Consider the following 20,443-nt stretch of genomic DNA (forward strand, 5'->3'; position numbering starts at 1 on the left):
TTGGTTCTAAGTCATCTTGAAAAGTAAGTTCACCCCCACAAAAAAAATATTCCATATTAAATGCCAAGTCTGTGTATATATATATATATATATATATATATATATATATGTATGTATGTATATATACACTACATGACCAAAAGTATGTGGACACCCAAACATCGAACATCTCATTCCAAAATCATGGTCATTAATATGGAGTTGGTCCCCCCTTTGCTGCGATAACAGCCTCCACTCTTCTGGGAAGGCTTTCCACTCGATGTTAGAACATTGCTGAGGGGATTTGCTTCCATTCAGCCACAAGAGTATTAGTGAGGTCGGGCACTGATGTTGGGCGATTAGGCCTGGCTCGCAGTTGGCATTCAAATTCATCCCAAAGGTGTTCGATGGGGTTGAGGTCAGGTCTCTGTGCAGACCAGTCAAGTTCTTCCACACCGATCTCGACAAACCATTTCTGTATGGACCTCGCTTTGTGCACGTGGGCATTGTCATGCTGAAACAGGAAAGGACCTTCTCCAAACTGATGCCACAAAGTTGGAAGCACACAATCGTCTGGAATGTCATTGTATGCAATGGCGTAAAGATTTCCCTTCACTAGAACTAAGGGGCTTGGCCCAAACCATGAAAAACAGCCCCAGACCATTATTCCTCCTCCACCAAACTTTGCAGTTGGCACTGTGCATTCGGGCAGTTAGCGTTCTCTTGGCATCCGCCAAATCCAGATTAGTCCATCGGACTGCCAGATGGTTGTGGGAACTGATGGTTGCTTTATTAAACTTTTTCTTATTAGACTGCTGACAGGCTGGGAATGTGATTTTTCTCACGCCCTTTGATTTCTCTTGCAATTTGCTTTGTGGCTACAAGCTGGTCTGTGTCCCTTACCCTGCTTATCTGACCATGACACAAACTCTGTGTTTTTCCTGCCCGTGTACAAAACTCCCACATCCTGAGGAGTGACCCTCAAGGATACGTGTGAGATGCATTGAGCATGAGGCATGTACTTGTGGGAAGCTTCCTGTAGAGATGGTTATCTTTGCTCCGCTGAAACTGCCTTTTTGCTTATAAACGGAGCGTGCAGTCAAACCTATTGAGAAGGGACTTGGCATTTTCTGGAGCCTTCCCTTTTCCCGCATATGTGTGAATCCCATATTAAACAGCTTCTATCCTCAGTAGGGTGTCTTTAGTGTCTCAATCGGACATCCGACATCGGACTTCGACATGGTGAAGTGTGAATCATCACTGCAGAGAATGCGTTTCCACTGCTCCAGAGTCCAATGACAGCGAGCTTTTCACCACTCCAGCCGAAGCTTGGCATTGCGCATGGTGATCTTGGGCTTGTGTGCGGCTGCTCAGCCAAGGAAACCCATTTAATGAAGTTCCCAACGAACAGTTGTTGTGCTGATGTTGCTTCCAGAGGCAGTTTGGAACTCGGTGGTGAGTGTTGCAACCGAGGACAGACCATTTTTATGCACTCCGCGCTTCAGCACTCGGCGGGCCCGTTCTGTGAGCTTGTGTGGCCTATCACTTCACAGCTGAGCTGTTGTTGCTCCGAGATGTTTACACTTCACAATAACAGCACTTACAGATTACCGGGGCAGCTCTTGCAGGGCAGAAATGTGACGAACTGACTTGTTGGAAAGGTGGCATCCCATGACGGTGCCACGTTGAAAGTCACTTGAGCTTTTCAGTATGGCCCATTCTACTGCCAATGTTTGTCTATGGAGATTGCATGGCTGTGTGCTTGATTATACATACCTGCCAGCAATGGGTGTGGCTGAAACAGCCTAATCCAATAATTTGAAGGGGTGTCCGCATACTTTTGGTCATGTAGTTTATATAAACTAGTTGAATGAGTGATTTTTATATTGCAGGCACCTGCAACTCACCACAGATGAGTTCAATTCCAAAGTAAAGGAGAATCACCTGTTTGAAATCAAATTATTTCTAACAACTTCTAAAAGGTGCCAATAATATTGTCTGGGACATTTTAGGTTTTCTGTGTGGAATAAGCCAAGATTTAGTATTTTTATCAGCCTTTTTTGTTTTTTTCCACTGCAAACCAAAGAAATACATATGTGGATATACAGTACTTTGCAAAAGCTTTAGTTATTCCAATAGTTATTACTTTTGCATAAATTGATCAAATTTATCAGTAATAACAGCTATATCTAGAGAGAGTGCCTTGATCTGATGTCTGACATTGAAGGCCTACATCCATTATTGGGAGAGTAGAAGTAGCATGTCTGAGGTAGAGTGAACTGGTCTGAACCGAGGTATCTGAGATGAGGCCATTGGAGAATAACAATAATTTCATATGAATTGCGATTATGGATTCCATGACCTTGCTGATGATTGGAAGTAAGCAAATATGTCTGTAGTTAATGGGATGGGTTTTTATGTAAATCCGTGATATTTGCTGATATCCAAGCAGATGGAAAATGACCTAGGGCAAATTATGCCCTGGACCTAGGATGTGTAAGAGCAGCAGAGCAGGTTGTTAGGATACATGAGCTGATGCCATTCGGCCCAGTTGCAGAATCAGCATCGAGTGTTACCAGAAACTTCTCCACCTTCATCGGTGCAGAAGACAGAGTCTAGGAGCAGTTGGCTGTGACTGGATAGGGTGGGTGCAGAGTGTGGGAATAGGGACACAATATTTTGAAACAAACACAGAATTGAGGTATTCGGTCCCTTCACGAGCAGATGTGGCTCTGGTGCCATTTTAAATGAAGGGAGGGATGGAGAGGGAGCATACTCCAGAGACAAACATAACAAGGCAACACCTGGTTTTAGAGGAGGGAGACAAGTTTGAAAGTTTAATCTTGAGGTTAGACACATGTTTTCTGGCTCTCGTGGGAGTGGACACTTATTGTGGGGCTTTGTAGAATGATCTGTGGTTGACTTTGGTTGGGTTTGTTTCCCAGGAAGAGAAGGTAAGTTGTTTCAGAGCAACTGCTTCACCACAGGATGAGTGGGAAGAAGATTAGGACAACTGAAGATGAGATGAGTTGGATCTGTGCACGAGATAGGATTTTTCTGTGGAAGAATTCCCAGGCTGACTTAACATCAGTTAACATCAGCTGTAGATATAGGAGAGCAGTCCTGAACTGAGATGGCCACTTGCAGTCCCTGCCAATCGGCCTGAGTGACCTGCCAGACTTGCCAGCGTGAGGACAACACTGAGAATAGCCAGATAGAGATATGTTGATCTTGCTGGATATAAGGAGGGAATGATCATCAAACAAACTCATTTATTTTCCTGGTCATTCATTGCAAGAGTTTCAGTCTCTTAAACTTATAGGCATTAATAGGAGGTGGGAGAGGTATAAAACACATCAACACTGCAAGGACTTCCAGGAAAGAAGTTGGAATTTCAAAAAAGTGTATCTGGGGTGAAAATTATCGGGGGTAGAAAAGATCAAGGTTTTGGATGGGGGAAGATAAGAGATGGTGGTGAACAGCTGTTTTAAAGACCTGGAGGGAGGAGTGGGATTGAAGGGAGTGGGGGAGTTTGTTCCAGAGGCGGGAGAAAAGGGGAATGAAAGAGTGAAGGTGAGCAGAGAGCCTAGATTTTGGCAGTTTAACCATAAGAGGGTTTAACCATCTGTTTGTTCAATTCTCTTGATGGGTTCCCCACTCTCAGTAAATACCAACTTCAGGCTTAGCTCAACCACCAGTTCCTCACATCTTCCGTCTGTGGAACCATTTTACAGAGGCTATTATTATATCTCACTCTTCCATCCAGGAATTCAGGTGGGTGGTGCAACACCACCTCATGTCATTCCCCATCCTAGCCCATGATCTTTATTACCCACATTGGCCCTTGCTAGCACAACTCTCTTGCTTGCTGATTTTAGTGTTTTAAATCTTTCTTTAATTCGCTCTCTTTATCTTTCCATATCTGTCTCCATCCTGGTTGTTTATCCCCTTGCCAGTTGTGCCCAATTGTTGCCCTTCTGCCACACTGTCGATCTAACCTTGCTCTTCAATGAGACTCACTCTTATATAAACAAAAATCAGTGATGAGGATAACAGATTGTGATAATGCCATCAAAATCTCATTTTTAACATGACTAACCTTCAATTGGTATTCCATTAACGAACCAGTGGATTTGGGGTTTTGGAGAACCGTGGGCACGGCATAAAAGCTGAGCAGTTTCTCCAGGGGAATAAAGTCGATTTTCAAGTTGAGAGAGAATCCAATATGGAGCAGCTGTTTAAAGAAAAGAATAAACCCTTCATTTGACTATCATTTATCCAACATCTTTTGATAATATTGCAATTCTACGCAATAAATATGTTTGATTTTTTCAAAAGGTTGTACAAACGAGATACTTACAATAGTCTAAGACAGGCCAATATATATTTTTTCTCTTTAAGTTCATAAACATATACAAATGCTAGCTAGTCTAGTCTGCTACCCCGAGAGAATATCACTGATGTTATATCACTGCAGACAGGAGTTGTTTACACACATATACACACACACACACACACACACACACACACACACACACACACACACACACACACACACACACACACACACACACACACACACTCACCTTTGACACAGGAGGAGACCATTTGGCCCATCATGCCAGCGTTGCAACAACCCCAGTATCGTCACTCCGTACCATCCACACACAAACCAATATCCCCAAACCCCTCTCTTGCCAATACATCCAGGTACCCATCTAAATCCCATCTATATAATAATAGCGTAAGGACTCGACTTTGTTATCCCTTTTACGCCGCACCCAGTGACCCGATGCCCACGGCACTAATGGATTTACGATCTACGAACCTCGCTCTTTGTTTATCACGTACAGCCATACTCTAAAAATCTGAATTAGCCGACGTTGGGGCCCAAAAGCATCCGATTAACTGCCGATACGACGCCATCTTACGACGCCATCGTATTGGCGTCTGCTGGGTGAAGGCGAAGCAAGCCGTCCGCTGATTGGACAGGCGAAGGCGAAAGCAAGCCGTCCACTGAGTGGACAATCCAGAGCATGCATTTGTGCCGATGTCGGCGATCGTTGTTCATATACGCACTCTTCTTTCTCATCTTTCTTCCTAACGCTTACTCGGACAAGCAAATCCCCTATGCCATCCATAATGGTACAATATATCCAAACACCACATTCTCCCTTCCGTGGATGTTCCACGGGTTTCGGCTAGTCTATATAATAATAGCGTAAGGACTCGACTTTGTTATCCCTTTTACGCCGCACCCAGTGACCCGATGCCCACGGCACTAATGGATTTACGATCTACGAACCGCGCTCTTTGTTTATCACGTAAAGGCATACTCGAAAAATCTGAATTATCCGACGTTGGGGCCCAAAAGCATCCGATTAACTGCCGATACGACGCCATCTTACGACGCCATCATATTGGCGTCTGGTGGGCGAAGGCGAAGCAAGCTGTCCGCTGATTGGACAGGTGAAGGCGAAAGCTGCCATCCACTGAGTGGACAATCCAGAGCATGCATTTGTGCCGGTGTCGGCGATCATTGTTCATATACGCACTCTTCATTCTCATCTTTCTTCCTAACTCTTACTCGGACAAGCAAATCCCCTATGCCATCCATAATGGTACACTCTATCCATACACCACATCCTCCCTTCCGTGGATGTTCCACGGGTTTCGGCTAGTTTAAACTTATTCACCCTCTCCACTGCCACTACCTTGCAGGAGAGACCATGCATTAACAACCCTCCGACTGAAAGACCCCTGCCTTAAAACTGTCCTCACTCTCATCTTTTTACCCTCAAGCCATTACACTGGGTCCTCACCCTGTCCCCTCTGATGAAAAGGTCCACTGCACATATCTGGTACACACCCTTCATTATCTTAAACATCTCTATCAAATCCCCTCGAGTTCACATCCTTTCCAATCTGTAAAGTCTTGTCTTCTTCATACCTTCCTCATAGCTTTGTCTAGCTAGCCTTGGAATCAATCTAGCCGGTCAATGCTGTACACTCCATATAGCAGATATTTTCTTCATCAGACGTGATCACCAAAACTGTACAAAATAGTCTAGGGGAGGCCTCACTACACTCCTATACACTATGAGCACTACCTCTTGATGGATAATTCCCCACCCCCCCCCCCCCCCCCCCCCAAGTATACAACCGAAAATCCTGTTAGCTTTAACTATCTGCAGCTGCTTCATTGGCATTGTCGTGTCGGCTTACCTCCCTCAAGCCTCCTCACACCTCCCTACCCTTCCCCTCCCACCCCTCAATATCTATTACCACCCCCAGATCCTTCTTCCACGTGACAGACTCCATTTTTATGATTCTAACCCATCGCCAGCACATTACATTTATTTACGTAAACTGCATCTGCCATTTTTTTGCCCAATCTATTAAATATCTCGACTTACCTGAATCCGATCACCACCCTCTCTGCTATCCACCTTATCTCCAAGCTTTGTGTCACCTGAAAATTTAGAGAGCCAACTCTTAACCCCACTATCCAAATGATTGATGTAAAATATCGCCTTATATAAAATATCGCCTTATATAAAATATCGCCTTATATAAAATATCGCCTTATATAAAATAATTGGCTTATATAAAATATCGCCTTATATAAAATATCGCCTTATATAAAATATCGCCTGATATAAAATATCGCCTTATATAAAATATCGCCTTATATAAAATATCGCCTTATATAAAATATCGCCTTATATAAAATATCGCCTTATATAAAATATCGCCTTATATAAAATATCGCCTTATATAAAATATCGCCTTATATAAAATATCGCCTTATATAAAATATCACCTTATATAAAATAATAGGCTTATATAAAATATCGCCTTATATAAAATATCACCTTATATAAAATATCGCCTTATATAAAATATCGCCTTATATAAAATATCACCTTATATAAAATATCGCCTTATATAAAATATCGCCTTATATAAAATATCGCCTTATATAAAATATCGCCTTATATAAAATATCGCCTTATATAAAATATCGCCTTATATAAAATATCGCCTTATATAAAATATCGCCTTATATAAAATATCGCCTTGTATAAAATAATTGGCTTATATAAAATATCGCCTTATATAAAATAATTGGCTTATATAAAATATCGCCTTATATAAAATATCGCCTTATATAAAATATCGCCTTATATAAAATATCGCCTTATATAAAATATCGCCTTATATAAAATATCGCCTTATATAAAATATCGCCTTATATAAAATATCGCCTTATATAAAATATCACCTTGTATAAAATATCGCCTTATATAAAATATCGCCTTATATAAAATAATTGGCTTATATGAAAGCTAAATGTTTGTTTATTTGTTACATGTGAAAATCGAAGATTTTTTTCAAGTACTCGTATATTGGTCGGTCGTGTATGTCATTCTGTCTGTTTGTTTGTCTGTTTGTTGGTCTGTTTGTCAATTACCTACAGGTCACAATTTTAAACTGATCTTCACAAAATTTCAACGATTGACTTGGAATTTGAATAAGAGCTGCATATTTGGTCATTTAATTAAACCACAATTATATTTAGGTCAACATAGGCCAAAAGGTCAACATAGGCCAACGATGAATAACTTAGGTGAAATTTCTAAAATACTCAATTTTCATCGGCTTGACCTGAAATTTGAAGAGGATTTGCATGTTTGGTCTTTGAATTAAACCCCCAATTATTTTTGAGGTCCAATTTGATTTAGGGATTTCACAAGTATTGTGCTCTGCATGACATCTTTCTTGTTTGTTTGTGATCTTACTGGTTTTTTCTACCAAGGTTAATCACAATAAAACTTAGATTTTAAATTATGCTGCACCTAAATAGAGGGTTTAAACAGTAATGAGGTAATTTGGCCCATCACTTCCGTGTTGCACTCCTGAGTTAATTTATTTATGAACTCTATGTAATTTCTTTACTACAGCTTCAGTCCTTTACATCCTTTAGACCACATTACACCGTTGAGACCTCTTAGACCCTTTACACAGCTTTGACCTTTACCCCTTTATACCTCTTCATGAACATTTGGACCCTTTTAAAACCCTTTAAACCCCTTCATACCCATTTAGACCCTTTTGAGAACCATACACTTCTTTGCCACTTTTCAGATCTATAGACCTTTAAAAACTCTTTGGACAATTAAGACTATTTGGACAATTTAAGACCCTTTGGACACTTTAGACCTTTAGACTTTTCGTTCTTTCGTCCTGAGACCCATTTAGACCTTTAGTCCCATTTGGACTCCTTAGGCCCTTTAAAGACCTTTGACCCAGTAGACCCTTATACTAATAATAATAATAATAATAATTATAATAATAATAATAATAATAATAACTATTTTCATGCCGTAAGGCACATAGGAGCTGCCTAGGTAGTTTAATTGGCTAAGGAGTACAATCCTGGATGAGTCGCCACTCCGACGGAGGATACTCGAATAGCTTATTACACAGGATACCCCAGTAAGCTGGTACTCATTCTCTCGACCTCAGAAGGATGACAGGCTGAGTCAACCCACTTGGTGTTATTTCAACGGCACAAAATTGGCTCAAACTCAAGACCCTATTGGTTGGCTCAAACACCAGGCATATTAGACCCTTATAAAACTGTTTAAACACTTTAGCCCCTTTTATGACCCTTAAAACACTTTATCCCCTTTTATGACCCTTAAAACACTTTAAACCTCTTATACCCTAAAGATCCCTTTGACCCGTCAAACCTTTAGACGATATTTCACCTTTTAGACCCGTAAGCCACTTTCAACCACTTTAGCCCCTTCGAAAAAAATCCCCCTAAAATAATTTTTGATGACCCTTTTCGTGCACCATTGACGTTGCATCACAAGTTGCAATGGCGAATCAAAACGAATATCTCAAAGTGAAGTGAATAACTGAAACTACTGATCTATGGATCTATGGATCATCGAATAGGAAACCAGAATGAAATGCTGTGAGAAGTACTAAATTTAAATTACCAAAAGTGAAGCTATTGGGGTATAGTTGGGGTATAGTTTGGGGTATAGTTTCAGTTGTCATACCCTTCCTCCCATCCATGGTACACGGAATCTTGTGGTGAGGGCTGTTGCCCAGAAACAACTTGCCTTCGTCTCCTGGAAAGCAAATCCAACGGAAGGAAATCTCATTTCCTTTCACAAAGCCCGAAACAAGTGTGTGTCCACCCTCAGGAGAGCCAGGAAACAATATCTCTCCGTTCTCAAGACCGAACTCTCTTATCTGTCTCCCTCTTCCAAATCCTGGTGGCGTCTGGTCAAATCCGTTTCTGGTGTTTGTTCCCCCTCCATCCCCTCCCTTACCTCAAACGGCTACACAGCTGACTCCGCACGTGAAAAGCTGAATGCCTCAACTCTGTGTTTGCCTCTAAATCTTGTGTCCCAAACCCATCCCTCTCTGTACCCACCATACCCAGTCGTACCCTGCTGCTCCTGGACTCCGTGTCCTTTCCTCCTGACAAGGTGGAAAAGTTTCTGTCAACCCTCGACTCTGATTCTGCAACTGGACCCGGCGGCATCAGCCCACGGGTCCTAAAATCCTGCTCTGCTGCTCTATCTCACCCTCTCTCTGTTCTCTTCACCCTCTCTTTTGCTCAAGGTCAACTGCCATCTGCTTGGAAATCAGCCAACATCACCGCTTTGCACAAAAAAGGTGCAAAAACAGATCCTAGCAACTACAGACCAATCAGCCTTCTCCCAATTATCAGCAAAGTCATGGAATCCATCATTGCTTCGGATATGAAATCTTTCCTCTTCTCCAATGGCTTGATCTCTGATCATCAATTTGGTTTCAGACCAGGTCACTCTACTCTGGACATGCTGCTTCTGCTGTCTCAACAATGGATGGAGGTCCTCAATGCCAAACAGGAAATTAGAGCTGTCTCCCTCGACATATCACGTGCCTTCGACACGGTCTGGCACCCCGCTCTGCTCACCAAACTCTCCTCCTTTGGTATCCATGGAAATCTCCACGCATGGCTGGCGGACTTCCTCTCTAGTCGTCGTCAACGTGTGGCCCTGAATGGGTTTCTCTCATCTCCTCTTCCTGTTCAGGCTGGAGTTTCCCAAGGCAGTGTTCTGGGCCCCGTGCTTTTTCTGGTCTTCATCAATGATCTCTCTGACTCTCTCGAAAATCCTCTCTATCTCTTTGCTGATGACTCCACTCTCTGCCGCTCCATTCCTCTTCCCTCAGATCGGCAGTCTGCTGCCTCCTCACTCTCTGAAGACCTGGACAAAATCACAGACTGGTCAAACAAGTGGAACATGTTTTTCAATCCTGACAAATCTCACACTCTTACGATGTCTCTCCGAAAAGATCGACTGGCCAACCCTCCCATCTACTTTCTCAACAATCCTCTCCAAGAAGTTCTGTCGCTCAAGATTTTGGGTCTCACTATCTGCCATGATCTTTCTTGGGAAAACCACATTTCCAAGCTGGCCTCCAAAGCCAGTCGCCGACTGGGCATCCTCCGTCGTGCGAAGTCCTTCCTCGGCACACCTGAGCTCCTCACCACATACAAGGCTTTCATCCGCAGCTCAATGGAATACTGTTCTCCCCTATGGGCCGGTGCTCCTGCCTCACACCTAGCTCGGCTTCACGCTGTTGAAACCAAAGCTTTCAGAATTATTGCAATCTCCCGCGATGAAGCTATCTCTGAGGGCCTTTCACTCACTCACCGCAGGCAGGTAGGTGGTCTTTCTGTCTTCTACCGACTCCTCTCCGGCCTTGCACCCCCAGCTCTCTCTGTGCTCTGTCCCCCAAATATTCCTACAGGTTGCACAAGATCTGCCAGCAACCCTCTGATGGTTAAACTGCCGAAATCTCGGCTCTCTGCTCACCTTCACTCTTTCATTCCTCTTTTCTCCCGCCTCTGGAACAAACTCCCTCACTCCCTTCAATCCCACTCCTCCCTCCAGGTCTTTAAAGCAGCTGTTCACCACCATCTCTTATCTTCCCCCATCCAAAACCTTGATCTTTTCTACCCCCGCTAATTCACCCCAGATCCACCTTGTTTGAAATTCCAACTTCTTTCCTGGAAGTCCTGGCAGTGTCCATATGTTTTATACCTCTCCCACCGCCCCCTTCCCATGCCCCCCCCCCCAAAGCCCTCACCCTCTCTCAGATCTCTCGATGTCTCCATGTCTCTCGGTCCCTGCTCTCAAATGTTGTGTTTGTGTCCTTCCCCCTCTCTCCCCATCTTGTCTACCGCTCCTGATGTTATATGTTTTATGTGTCGGTTTGTCTTTCTGTGTGATTAATGTTCGCTCTTTCACGAGCCTCGATCTTGTATACAAAAAAATAAAAATAAAAAATAAAAAAATAAATAGAGAGAGGGGTCAGATTGGGGCTGAATAAGCGATGTGGAGACGTTGGGCGACTGGACTTGGTCGGTTGGGCATGGATTGAACTTCGGTGATCTTTGGTCAAGCAGTAGGCCCAAAACTTGCCTAAATCTGTTTCCCAGCTTAAAATTCCATAATTCAACCCTTACTCCCAAGCAGTAAATCAGAATTAAGAGGCGTGAATTGGATATCTTAGCTAGTGGAATTGAATGAGGTTGCCAAAGTTACTGGTTCCACCCACTGCAATGTTTGCTCGCTGAGTTTTTAATGCTGAATTTCCATTTCTACCAACACACACTCCAAAAAATTCCTTATTTGATGTGAGATATCCAATATCCCATCAGAGACGGGTACTCTGCTAGTTATGAATAATAATGGTCCAACTGGTGACCCCTGTGGTACCCCACTACTTACCTCTTGCCAGCCAGACATCCTCCCACTCACAGCCACTCTTTGATACCTTTCACTAAACCAGTTATATCTTCTACCTGCTACACCACAAGCCCTCACCTTCGCTAACAATCTCATATGGGTTACCTCATGAAATGCCTTCTAAAAATCATGATACACTACCACAAATGTTCTTCTCTCATCAAGCCAATTGTAAATGACTTCATAGAGTATGCATTTGTTATTCCAATGCATTTGTTAAATATGATATCTCGTTGTAAAATTCATGCTGACTACCTTTAATTAGTTTGACATTATTCAGATGTATTTTTGTTGTTATTCAAAAAAAGATGTTCAAAAATACACATGCATTTTTGGAAGCTGTTGCTTCCCCACAATTTCAAATATATATTCTGCAGAGGGTGCAACAAAGGGTGCACTTAACAGGCTCGAGAGTGATCATATCAGGTCTGTTGGTGGTAAGGTGAATAATGCAGTGGCAACACCCAAATCTGGGTGGTGGCTTGGATGCCCAAATCATCTCAGCTTGGCATGATATTACACATCTGCGGGTTTTCCAGAGATCTTTATAATAGTCACAATGCATATGTGATTTGCCCCCGAAAATGAAGTATGCAGCAGATGCCACAAATGTCAAAGCCATTTATATGTGCATTGCTGGTGGAAGTGTGAGTCCAGATCACAGAACTATTGGTAAATAGAAGCATTGCATTGCACTTCAGTCGCTGGTAGGCTGAATATTTTGTTCAGAGAGCCATAAGTACTCTCAATTTAATTTAAATGTTTGAAACTAATATAAATTTTTACTAATTATATATACTTATGCATTGAATAATAAATTCCACAATTAAAAATAATTTCCACAGTGAAAAAATGAATTCAACTAAATTCCACAATATTTAGCTGAGATGGTCGGCCTCACCTTCTACAGTGACGTCCATTGTGTGCCATTTGTCGCCCAAAGCATTGTTTGCACGACATTGGTATTTTCCACTGTCTGCCTCTGTCACATTCTCCACAGACAGTGTCTTGTTGAAATTCTTAATGAGTAGCCGCTTCTTTGGCAGTTCACCTCTGAACTTATACCAATGCATCTGAGGTGTCGGTCTGTACAGGAAGTATACACAGTAAAGCAAAATAATTGAAATGTCTTCTAGCATGTATATCCTGCACAACAATGACAAAATCACAGAAGAGAGAACATTTGCACATGATCCCAAATGTGATGGGATGCCAGCTCTACTACTGGAGAGATTCCGATTCGCATTGATATTGGCCAGTGAGCAAGAAATACGTCCGTGGATTAATTCCCTTCCCAAGAGCAGACGTGATCAACTCTGCCGTTATTTTGCGAGATTGCTGCCAAATTCCAAGCTTCACCACTGGCTACATGCAGACAGATCTCATAGATGCCACAAAGTAAGAAACTCAAAACAATGAACTAAATTAAGATTAAAAACAACAATATTGAAGAACAGCCCAATTTCATATCTTATTCACATATTGAATGGACGCCAGTGACTCTTAAGTGTTGAACTGGTGCGACCACCTTTAGAGGCCATTTTTCCCCGGAGAGCAGGGGTTGGTCCTTTTTGGGGCACCTTGGTCTCCTTTTTGGGGCACCTTGGTCCCCTTTTTGGGGTACCTTGGTCCCCTTTTTGAAGCAATGTTTTATGGCTAGATTCCCTTCTTGCCTCCAATCCTGGTAGTCGCCTCTTGCGACACACAGGGAATTACCAATGAACTGGTACTCAATTTTGCCGACCTCGGAAGGATGACAGGCTGAGTCAACCCGCCTGGTGTTAATACAGCGATCAACCGGGATTCGAACCCAGGATCCTAGGATCGCAAGCTGGCACCCTAACCACTAAGCCAACACCAGGCTTGTTGAACTCTGGTGTCTTGTATCTATTTGAATCTAAATGCAATTTATCTGTTTCCTTTGGTTTAATGTTATTTTTACTCTTCTCTTGCTTATTCTTTTTTTGGGGGGGGGGGGGGAGGGGAGGGAGAGGAGTCGGGGGAGGATTTATATGTTTTATTTGTAAAACTAATGATTTTAAAGCTTACTTTAATTTGGTCTTTGGCCTCGATAGAAGTAGATTTGAAATAACCCTTTAATTAATTATTATTATAAAGGAGGGATGGATACCACATGTAAAACAACATTGGGAGACATCTTTGTACTTTTATATTCATTAAAATAACATTAGTTGACACAAACAAATCAAAACAGTATAATAGATTTGAAACTGGAATCCAAGAAACATGAGGTATGTGCTCAAGTGGCAACAATAGCGGTGAACCTAAAATGAGAACCAGGTCAGCGATTATATCCACGTGCGTTGGGTCAAGGCAGATACAAGATTCTGTAATGGAAGTTGAGGTAGGGGAAGAGGGGTAGTTTTAGGGGGGTGGGGAGTGGAAAGGTGGATCATGTTTTAGATAAACTGTACAAATATACCAATTGATCACCATTTGTGAGTTGTGACAAAATCTGGCGATATGGAAGACCAGGGTGTCATGGCATCAACATTGGCCTTGTATGTTACCTGTGAGCAGTAGCCTTATCATGCATAAATATGATTCCTGGACCATGTTGTTAAGGGTAGGCAACATATTGCTTGCTATAAGATCTCATTCATGTATCAATCTGCCTCAAATTGCCATGAATACATATCAAGTTGGTTTGAAAGGATTCAGCAATTCCAGACCACATCAAGACAGTTCCAAATCCAAAATTTGCTGCTTTCTATGCACAGGTTGAGGCATATCGCTCTTTGCGTCTTCTGTAGGACCCATGCATGGCCATCATGCCTTTCAAGGAGAAACCTAAATTCACTGTTGTTGTTGTTGTTACCCCAGTCAGTTCTGGTTGAACAGACCTGCATCACGGAGATAGCCAATTGATCTCACAGAAGCAACCCAGAGATCTCTCACATCCAAGATGTTGTGCTCTTACCTACATTAAGCCAAGACCGTACAGTCTTCGATGATATATGTTATTCTATGTGGAGTGGCCTGGCAGTGGTTGTAGGTGTCGTCAGTGGTGTCATCAGTGGTGTCATCGAGTCCATGATTGTTGTGTAAAAGTTGTGGGTGGTGTCCACAGCGAAGGTGTGAAAGGGGAACACGATCAGACCTGAGAGGTAGTTTCTCTGTGTCATCGATGGGTGGGGGTTTTGTGCCAAGAAACTGTTTAGGCCCAGGATGTTTATTGCATTTATGGTGATGTGGGTCTGGATGTGTTTTTTGTAGTTTCCGTTGTTCTGTGGGGGATGTTACGAAGGATGTCACTGTGGTGTCTTTGTGGTGTAGCTTTAATGTGTCTATGGGCTTGTGAGTGGTTGTACATGTAGTGGCATGGGTGATTGTGGTTGGCATGCTGTTGCAAGGAACTGCGCACCTCTTATGTCGAAACGGTCTTTGATATTTTTTGGCATTTGTATTTCTGCATGTAGGTGCTCGATGGGTGTTGTTAATGTGCAACCTTTGATGATGTGAAGGGCTTTGCTTTGTATAGTCTGCACGATGTTGCAATTCACTGTTGTCAATGAACAGAGCACTTGTCCATTGCTTCTGTGTACATTGGACGTGCTGCTTTGACCACTGCATATGTCCCGGTGCAAGTCTTGGATGCTGAACGGACTACGAGCATGGATCCATGCATTACAGAGACGTCTCATGACAGTATTGATACATCCTGTGAGATCCAGGGAGTTTGTTTGTTGCACTCTGGGCAGTTTGGAACATAACAGTCCCCCCCCCCCCCCCTCCTCTTCCCACGCCTCCTCCCCCCAAGCCCTCTCCCTCCCACACATCTCCCTGCTCTCAAATGTTGTGTGCTCTCAAGTGTTTGTGTGCTTCCCCTTCTCTCCCCATCTTGTCTTCCGCTCCCTCTTTTTATATATTTTGTTTGTCTGGTTGATTTGTTTGTGAAGTAAATGTCAGCTCTTTCACGAGCCTCGATTCAGTATACAAAAAAAGAAAGAAAAAAAAAATATGGGTCATGCTAATGGCATATCACTTCTGATCTAGTGACTCTAAAAATAAGGGTGCATGAGATGAAATATGCTGACCGATTTACATCTATCTATAATTCCATTAATCTCTGTGTGTATGTGTGTATGTGTGTATGTGTGTATGTGTGTTTGTATGTTTGTCTGTGACCGCTGTTTCTCGACAACCACGGGTCCGATATACTTGAAACTTGCCAGGTATATTGCTGGGGACCCGAGGATGTGCCTTTTCAAGGTTTCATATTAATCGGACAAGTACTTACCGAGCTATGGCGATTTCTTTACCAAACACCGCAAGCCGTTCGCTTTGGACCAAACCATTTCATGTAAATAGAGGGGGGGGTTCTGTGGTCGTTGCGAATGGACCAAACCATTCATGTAAATAGAGGGGGGGGGGTTCTGTGGTCGTTACTGCCACGTGGTTTCAAAGTTTTTTTTTGTTGTTGTTGTTTGCACGCATGTTTTTTTGCACCCACGTACGGGCACGCCCTAGGATGTTTACACACACACACCCCTACACAAATGTTTTTTTTTTTTTTTTTTGGCAAGGAACGGGCACCCACGTACGGGCACGTCCTAGCTTATATATAGTACGGGCATGCCCTAGTATGAAGCAATTGCATTATGTGAGAACTTGCAATCATGTGTTCTTCACATCCCTCGTGCCATAACTTCAAATTAATGCTGGAACAGTCCTTAAGCAATTAGATTGTCAATTCTACATGTTAGGTTTTTTTATGGCAGAGAGTGCAATACTCACTTGAGTTACTATAATAAATCGCTTGGCTTGCATTTTCTTAAGACTCAAGTGTTGAAACAATGTTCTTTTAGAATTCTGATTATTGATGTTTACATTGATATAAGTTTGAAGGCTTCATACACAGAATAAGGACAAGAACAGTCAGTCATATCTGTATGCTGATACTCCTACAATAATTACATTTACCTTAATTAAAATCAGCCATGGTATGTGTCAATAGAGAAAATATCAATGGATATAATTGACAAATCAATACAGTGCTTGTATAGGATTGGACACTGGAATTGCAGGATCATGAACCCTGTGCTCAAATGGGAATGCTTGCAAACAGGCCAACAAAATCTTACGTTCTTGGCCAAATGATGTGGTGAGTTGAAGGTGTTATTTTGTGAATTATAGTACGTTCGACTTGGGAGAATATTTCAGGAAATCATTTGGACAAAACAAGGCATATAAATATTGCATATTTTGAATTTGAATGACTTTGGCATTACATGCAAAAAACAAGAAAGAGCAATCATAGAATGCAGACCTTCACCAGGACGTGGTTTTAGTGGTCTTTAAGGCTTTTGTGTTAAAACAAATATGGCGGCCAAACCACGTGCCCAATGACGTCATAATTTTTTTTCTCCACCAATTTATCCCTAGATGGTGGTCAATAAATTTCATCTTGAACAGGTGAAGTTTTGTACTTGTCGAATTATGACGTCATAATGGAGGCACCTATGACATCATCATTAACATTTGTTATTTCCCATTGAGAGTTCTTTACAATGAGCCATGTCTCATTTTTTTTCCATGCATCGCTTTCGGAGATATAGAGGTGCAAAGTTTTTCGGGTTTTTCAAGATGGCGCCCGTATCACGTGACCTATAACGTCAGAATTATCATTAAAATATTCTACAAGTGAAGTTGCACCTATAGTGAAAATTTCCTGTCAATCGGACCAACGGTTACAGAGAAAATCATATTTATTCTGTGCGGACAAACAGACAGACAAACAAACAGACTCAAATGCAATAGCCTCTCCTCTGGCGAGGGTAATTACTCACAGTCCTTCAGCAATGCATTCCAGTTTCATTGTTTCTCCTCGAAGGACCAGCACAGTGCTGGACTTATCTTTGGGCACAAGGAAACTAGGTGGGCGTTGCAGCGCAGGAGCTCCTGTGATCATGAAGAAACATAAAATCTTGTCAAAACATATTTGAGCAATGCCATCTCATTTAGATTGCAACAAATTACAGTTATCTTATGAGGAACACTCATTAAAACAAACGGCACTCTTTGTGATTGACAACAAATGGAGTTTCAACTCAATATCACGGAGAGTAAAATGAGGACTGTTATTTCTCAATTTGAAATTATCAAAATCTGTTCTTGAAATAAAACTATTATGGCTAATTGATTCAGCTCTATTGTGACAAAACTGAAACTGCACATCAAACTATATAACGTAACTTATAAAAAAAAATGAGGCAACAACAGGTTGAATGCATGGTGGAGATAGTTTAGCATGAGGCATACTCAGAGCTATGAGCACATGTATTAAAAAGCTTGAAGCTTCACAATTATTATTACCTGAGCCTGTGTCCAACAGGATAGTGTGAAGGTAGCAAACTTATCTTTGAGCTATCTTGCATGTATGAAATTGTCGACCTGACTGTATGTAAACTGTTGGATTGCTGCTGCTAGCTTCCAAGTCAGGGCATTGCATCAATTAATCTTGTCTCCCTCAGGTGGTTGTGGATCTGTCTGCTTGCATTGGATAATCCATGTTAAATCGTTTTCGGGTTATTCAAAGAAAACAAGCGTTACACCTCGGTCCCCCGTCGGTGAAGTGATGTGAGTTGACAAAGTGGAAGACGCAAGGCGGCCATCTTGGATTTTGACGTGGCGACCCAATTTGCAATAGCATTCTTCCTTATGCGTAGATACACCCACACACCAGATTAGAAGTTAGTAGTTCGTTTATTTTTCAAGATATTCCGCTCACAAGGTTCAGACATATATATGGTGGCGGCCATCTTGGATTTTGACGTGGCGACCCAATTTTCAATAGCTTTCTTCCTTATGCCTCGATACACCCACACACCAGATTAGAAGTTAGTAGTTCATTTATTTTTCAAGATATTCCGCTCACAAGGTTCAGACATTTACTTTTCAAGATATCACGCTCACAAGGTTTAGATATGGTGACAGCCATCTTGTATTTTGACGTGGTGACCTACTTTTCAATAGGGTTCTTCCATATGCCCAGTTGCACCCACACACCAAATTAGAATTCTGTCCTTCCCTTACTTTAATAAAGATATTTCAGTGCACGTACGCACGCACAGACGGACGGAAGCACGCACGGACTCACGGACGCACACACGGACGGAGGGTAAAACCATAGTCCCCCTTTTGCTCCACGGTGCGACGGGGGACAATTCGATTTGCACCAGGGCAACATTCCAAATTCCTGCCCTAACCTTCAAGGGGCATTGAATCAGGTCAGTGACATAACTGCAGCTCTTCCACTGCAAGTTTTTTTTAAGGGATGCATTTTTAAAATTATTTAATAGGGAGCCTTTATTTATTTAATAGGGATTATTTATTTATTTATTTATTTAATACGGATTTTTTTCAATGCTTTATTTATTTAATTAAGATTTATTTATTTCATAGCAGTCCTTGTGTAACTGATTTTCGGTACTACCATTCCACAAAATATATGCTCATGATAACGATACTCCACGACATCCCGTATCTAGTTTTATTTGCAAAAGGCTTCATATCATTGAGAGAATTTACTTGCCCTGTGAGCAGTAGTCGTATGCATTAATACGATTCCTGGATCATGTTGTTGAGGGCTATGCTGCAAAGCACATTCAGAATGTAGCATAAAGCAGTTTTTTTTGGTAAATATACTATATATTTCACTTTATAAGGAACACTGCATAATACATAATAGTGTGCAAAACAAAAACATTTAAACAAACATTGCACTCTATCGGAAAATAAATTACGTTTCCTGGAATATCGAAAAATACCGCACAGAAAACATACATGGCCTTGCCTAAAATAAGCATATTATATAAATTTTTATCCCAAGAGACCCATGGCCCTTGAATAAGGTTTGCGAATAAATGGTAAGATATCACAAGGCCATTAATGGAAATGGCATGAAACCATCATGTTGAAAGACATACAGCAGTGGAGTTAATCGAATTACATGGCGTTACTGAAAATATATTATTACAGCAAGCAATAAAACGAATGCCAGAACCATTTGACTGACACAAGCTTGCATTAACACCCTGACAAGAGTTTTCAGAAGCTAAAACTGATGGAAACTAAACGGGATCAACAAATCTTTTCTTCAAAATTTGTGTTTGTGAAAAAACAATGAAACAAAAATGAACAAAAAAGAACAATGTATTGCAGGATATATATGACAGCCATGTATATATCTTGTGTCGTGATCACATGAAGCTACAATCAAGTCATGTATTTGGCTTTGTTCTCATGTGAGCTGCTGCTTGCTCAATTATCAGGGGTGGACACACAGGAGTGGGACTATTGGGAATCATTTGGATACCTGCTTAGTGGTTAACATAAGGAGATTAAAAGCAGATGGCCTGCCCATTCTACCATCAGTAATGTAACCCAAGGCATTTGAGGATATGCATACAGCATTTGGAAAGCACAGAATTATTTAATAAAAGATAATGTGTGAAAATATATGGTAAGTAATGGTGTGAAGTAAGTAAGGTGGGTTGGATGGGGCTAGAGGAAAGAGGGATTGTGCTTATCATTTGGCTAACAAGAAAATTGCTGGACAAAAATACTTAATGGCACTAATAGTGTTTAACTCATTTATAAGCATAAAAAAGAGACGAACA

At 41.7% G+C, this 20,443-nt stretch overlaps 1 protein-coding gene across 10 annotated transcripts in view; it reads right to left on the reverse strand.

The window, feature by feature from the left end:
• Positions 1-20,443, reverse strand: part of LOC137438712 (neuronal cell adhesion molecule) — a 509,305-nt gene that overhangs the window by 88,300 nt on the left and 400,562 nt on the right. For all 10 annotated transcript variants that reach the window (XM_068134001.2, XM_068134010.2, XM_078767193.1 and 7 more), the window contains 3 exons: positions 17,612-17,723; positions 12,703-12,887; positions 4,079-4,213 (listed from right to left, as the gene is read on the reverse strand). In XM_068134001.2, coding sequence (XP_067990102.2) covers positions 4,079-4,213; positions 12,703-12,887; positions 17,612-17,723 — 432 coding nt within the window. The remainder of the gene's footprint in view (positions 1-4,078; positions 4,214-12,702; positions 12,888-17,611; positions 17,724-20,443) is intronic.

Source organism: Myxine glutinosa, chromosome 1 (assembly GCF_964187855.1).
Source record: "Myxine glutinosa chromosome 1, kmMyxGlut1.1, whole genome shotgun sequence".
Classification (NCBI taxonomy): Eukaryota; Metazoa; Chordata; class Myxini; order Myxiniformes; family Myxinidae; genus Myxine; species Myxine glutinosa.